Source organism: Acyrthosiphon pisum, chromosome A2, assembly GCF_005508785.2.
Source record: "Acyrthosiphon pisum isolate AL4f chromosome A2, pea_aphid_22Mar2018_4r6ur, whole genome shotgun sequence".
NCBI classification, from domain to species: domain Eukaryota; kingdom Metazoa; phylum Arthropoda; class Insecta; order Hemiptera; family Aphididae; genus Acyrthosiphon; species Acyrthosiphon pisum.
The window spans coordinates 22,962,190-22,967,726 of record NC_042495.1 but is presented as its reverse complement, the minus strand read 5'-3'; the positions used below and the strand labels follow the sequence as shown (position 1 = coordinate 22,967,726).

At 31.6% G+C, this 5,537-nt stretch overlaps 1 protein-coding gene and 1 long non-coding RNA gene across 3 annotated transcripts in view; both read left to right on the top strand.

Annotated features, from left to right (window-relative positions):
• Positions 1-5,537, top strand: part of LOC100574679 — a 17,009-nt gene that overhangs the window by 9,040 nt on the left and 2,432 nt on the right. Inside the window, exons 2-5 of one of the 2 annotated variants that reach the window (XM_029490864.1) lie at positions 573-648; positions 3,688-3,870; positions 3,935-4,006; positions 4,116-4,203. In XM_029490864.1, coding sequence (XP_029346724.1) covers positions 573-648; positions 3,688-3,870; positions 3,935-4,006; positions 4,116-4,200 — 416 coding nt within the window. In that variant the 3' untranslated portion in view covers positions 4,201-4,203. Of the gene's footprint in view, positions 1-572; positions 649-3,387; positions 3,511-3,687; positions 3,871-3,934; positions 4,007-4,115; positions 4,204-5,537 lie in introns of those variants that run through there. The other variant, XM_008186872.3, reaches the window with a different exon arrangement.
• On the top strand, positions 2,524-3,315 carry LOC107884307. Its single transcript, XR_001679833.2, has 2 exons — positions 2,524-3,062; positions 3,145-3,315. It is a non-coding gene; the product is annotated as an uncharacterized LOC107884307 (long non-coding RNA).

Below are 5,537 nucleotides of genomic sequence, written 5' to 3'. Positions count from 1 at the left end.
TTTACTATGTCCCCGAAAGCTTTGTACAAAATGAAATTATAAACGTCTTATAGAGAATTTTCCTGGCTTTCCGAATATATAGGTTTAATACGGCGCCACCTTCCGGAACACTGTCGGAAAAATGAAAAACCGCACATGGGTACTTGCGCGCGGCAGTACGAAAACGTGGTCCCCTTTGGTGGTCGGTCGCATTTTACTATGTCCCCGAAAGCTTTGTACAAAATGAAATTATAAACGTCTTATAGAGAATTTTCCTGGCTTTCCGAATATATAGGTTTACTTCGGCGCCACCTTCCGGAACACGGTCGGAAAAATGAAAAACCGCGCATGGGTACATGCGCGCGGCAGTTCGAAAACATGGTCCCCTGGGCTGTTTGGTCGCATTTTACGAAGAACGGCACAATATAAATTATGTAAGTGAATTTCATGGCGCCATCTTGTGGTTGATGCTAGTACAATTGGCGAGTGCCCTAAATATAATAAAACGCAACCGTGCACACAAGGCTTGTTATCACTAGTCGTCCGAGTAAATAGTCCCCTAGCCATGGTCCCCCAACTTCACACTCGTGCTGGTGTCGTATACAATCCAAGACTGAGTGATCGAGGCTACCCACATCCATTGATCGAGTTCATTTTTCTAAGTTCCAAGTGCATACAATACAGATAACTGTCTACTGATAAGGCTAACTTCAATATCCGACCTGTTAAATTGGTCTTGGTGGTTGCACTTTTGTATTAACTATTTTACTTGATTTTTAATAATAATAAATACACTACCTACGTTTTAATTCATTGATATTTTTAGAATAAAAACTAAAAAAAAAATGGAAAATGAAAATGTCCGTAAAGAGCTCAAAATTTTTCAAAGTTACACCAAAAACCAAATTCAATTTTGTGAAAATTCGATTTTGCGTAAAAATTCCCGTTTTTCCTTAATTTTTCTTTTGTTTTTCCCGGCGCTTTTGAAAACTACTAAGTTTAAATTTTGATCTCCCCAATGCACCAACGATATTCACTTTCTGATCGAACAAGATACTGAAGTTGAAAATCGTAGCATTATTTCGACTACTTATCGTGTACACAGACACAAAAAAAATAAAAAAATAAAAAAACACACATCATTGTAAAATCAATACATTCATCGTTCCACTCAGAATCTAAAAATTTTAAATTTGATTCAATTTTTTTTTGGAAAAATTCATAAATCGGGTTATCGGAGCTCAAAACTGCTAAACTGTAATAGGTAGGTACTGTGTAATTGGTAGGTAGGTATATAATATTGTTTTAACTGCTTAGGTATCATACTCGACAAGTGATCGAAGTATTGAACATTGAGTGCACAAATAAAATATCGTTTATTGCAATTTTCTTTAGGTAATAAGTGATCTTCTCAAGTAGGTATATTATGAATTTGGTGCATTTAATTCCAGTGAAGTATTTTTCCACCGTTATATTTTCTGATGTAACGTATACCTATCGTATATTTATGTTATTTTGTAAGGTATCTATTTTATTACCTACCGTCAAACGGGCCAACTCGGGTCAGTTTTGAAATTCTATTGCAAATAACTTTAAGATTAATTGATCTAGAGGTATTTGCAATGTAAAATTTTTTTTTCAGTTAAGGTTTGATTTATTAATTTCTGTTGCATTTGAACCATACAAATTATTCTTTCTATGTTTTTTTTGTATTTTTCTGCATGCCCCATGTTGTACTGAATTTCGACAACATGGGGCACTCATGTTTTTCTTATGAAAAACCTATTTTATAATTTACTTAAACCAACTTGGGGCACTATTTAAAATTTTTAAAAAATACTATACAGTTTTCTGAATTTAACAAATATTTTTTGTGCCTAGTGAGTATAATATATTAACATTAAAAAAAAAATAAAAACATTTTTGTTGATCAATTAAATAAGTATTACAATAAAAATAAAAATAATAAGATCAAAAAATAATAACATTCTTGTTAGGTATTACATAACAGGTAGGTAACTTTCTTGTTTACCAATTAAATAAGTAAAACGTAATTTACAGATATGTATGCAGGATTATAATAATTTATAATTTAGAGTAGTAAATTTAACACATGTCCGAACATATTTGTTATTATCAATTTTTATGTAAAACGTCTAATTCAATGAGTATGAGTGTAAGTTTTCGGACCTTTTCAAAACGATATTTTAAACATAAAATTAATACTTATGATCAAAATTTGATGCTGCAACACTACCAAAGTGATAATAAATATTGTTAAGATAACAACAGAATATTTGTATCACATTAATTAATGATAAAAGACCGTTATGGAGGTAAAACCAAAAGATAATATTTTTGGCCCAAGTTAAACACAGGCCCCAAGTTGGCCCATTTGACGGTACACTCCCGTAAAAATATTTGCCCGTGTACCTAATAATTTCCGGATTATTACCTAAGTACGTAATACTTTCCCGATTTATTCATTCCTGCCTAATAATAATTGTTTGTGTGTAATTAATCTCGTGTAAATGAGTAATAAAGATTTTCAAGGAACAAATGAGAGTTCAAGAAGTTGCATGTGCAATATACAAGCGATACGTATCGGACTCAGACTTCGATACGAGCCGGTACGTAACTATTCCAAACCGATACGTATCAAATTTTTCTTCTTGAAAATCTTCAATGTTATAGATGGTGGAATCGTACGTCGTACGTGGAGGTAGAACGAACAGAATTCCTACTGTGGGGGACCATTTAGTAATTTGTTACTGTGTACCGATGGAATGAACCGAAGTTAGGTATACTGATTTATAATCCAAGACCGTGATTACAAGAGTTCGGCTTATCACTAGTCGGTTGTCGTTCGTTTTCGTAGTTTTCGTGATCGAATATTATTTTTTTTACCGTGTGTGGTTTGTCCGGCCAAACAATAAATAGGTGCTTTTCAAACATTCATTTTGAATAATACAAATAATATCTCATCAAATTTGTGACTGTGAAATCAAAAAGTTATCTTCTTGTTGGTTTCGTTCATGTGCTTTGTACAGTACTCGGCGAGATTGCGGTAGACATATTATTTTGTATGTATTATACTTAAAACATACTATAGTATACCTTTGAAAAATACAACACACGATACCTCACCACTCAACCATTTTGTAGATGACTGGATTAGCTACCACGGAAAAACTTACACCTCTAAACACAATCATCGGCCTGTAGAAGACTGGGAATAGAGCTGGTGTCGTATACAATCCAAGACTGAGTGATCGAGGCTACCCACATCCATTGATCGAGTTCATTTTTCTAAGTTCCAAGTGCATACAATACAGATAACTGTCTACTGATATGCTAACTTCAATATCCGACCTGTTAAATTGGTCTTGGTGGTTGCACTTTGTATTAACTATTTTACTGATTTTAATAATAATAAATACACTACCTACGTTTTAAAATGCATAAGTGTATAGTGTGCAATAATAAGTCGGATAACACCAAAATCAATCGTCGAGTAGTTCGTTTTCATCGGTGAGTATCAATTGGTTCTAGAAATTTACTCACTCAAAGCTGATTTTTTAATGTCCTGGTGAGGGATATTGTAAAATAATTTTGAACCGGTTTAGCCAAATAATATTCACTTTGTGATTATTTTCCTAATCTAACATTAATAATTTATTGTTTTCATTGATATTTGTTTCAATATAGATTTCCCAAGAATGAACATACGAAAAGAAAATGGCTCAAAGCTATAGGAATTGACCGCTGTCATGAATGGCAATGTGTATGTAGTGATCATTTTTTAGAAGAAAATTATAAGCGAAGATATTGTGGAATTTTATTACGTAACCCTATTCCCCAACCTTATGATCGAAATGGTTTTCCTTCAAAGTAATACTTCTTGATCTCCATAATTTAATTTTTCATTTTCAATAGTATTTTTATTTTTATATAGTTATGCTACTCAAAGTAATGATGTTGAAACTGGAAATAATGTAATTTTACCAATGGAAACAAATATTATAAGGTGAGTTAATAAAAATTGTAGTTGACTTGATTTTGTTTACATTTACTTAAAAATCTAGAAAATTGGCTTATTATGATGAAAGTGATTACATAGAATCTCAATTTTACAGAGAGGAACATATTGAAAATGCTGCTGTATATAATTTTAATTCACCCGTACGGACTGCTAGACTTACTAGAAACAATGAGGAATAGTCGGTGAGTAAATAAGTATTAATATTTTCAATAAACATGGTCAATACAGTCTGATATCTTTAAATATATTTAGAGGGGGCTGCAAAAATAATTAATAATAATAAAAAAAACAATATAAACTACATGAAATACAAATTATTCTGGGGGCGCTAATATTCACAATTGGGGGTTCAGAGCACCCTAGCTACGTCTATGGATATATTTATCCTTTTATGATTTTCCATGCTTTCCTCATTGAATATGTAGGGCTTTGGTCCTCAACGTCCTGGTTTTTCTTCTTTAGTAATTTAGTGCTTCCAATTAGACATCAGTAATATTCTTGTCTACTTATATTTAAAAAATAGTTATTAGTTTGACCACCAATGTGTGTACTCTTTTTGGAAAACTCGGGATATATTTTTTAGCCACTGCTACTTAAGAAATATCTACAGTAATTAATCGGGGATTTGTATGATTGTAAAATATAAAATCAAAATGGTCATCTAATAACGCCCAAATAAAGGTCTGTGTATGTTTAATATAAGAAAATAATCATCTTGTAGGCTGTTCATTGTATCATAATATACGAATAAATATTATAAACTTCTTACGATTAAATATAAGAATGAAGGTTTTATTAATGAATTAGAAGAAAGCAAACCCATGCCGTAAAAACACTAGTACATAACCACAATTCCCTTTTCTTTATATTAATTTATATATAAATATATATTTTTTAACAATGTTAAGTTTTAGTGGCCAGTCAGTGGGCACAGAATTTGTTTCATAACACAATCATTTTAACGGTTGTACGTTTATGGTGCATATTTTGCATATTTTGTCATTTATGGTTATGATTAATAACAAAATTAATTTATACGTATACTTATTGGTGTAAACGGTTTTTCCAGGGAATTCATTTTTTTCTTATAGATTAAAACTACTGACAAAACACAAACTATTATTTAGGTAGGTACCTACCTAAGTAAATTCCTTTTAGGATAAATTTTTGATGCTAAGAGGACGCCACGCAGACATTTGTTGTCTCCATTTTAAAAGTGTGTAACATGGCAAATTTACGCTTAGCACATAACTGACAGAATCGACCTATTATAAAACATGTTAGTAAGAACATTATCTGTGTTTTTTTTACAATTATACAATATTCAAGTGAGTTATGAACATTTTTAATTTTCGTTATATTATGTACGCATAACTTGTTGAAAAATTGAAGTATCGTAAACTATGGTAAGTGGTCGAATCACTCTAATTTTTAAACTAACAGAGCTAAACATTATCTGCTGTGCGTAAATTTGCTTTAAGATGAAAACAACAAATATCCGTGTGGAGTTCACTTA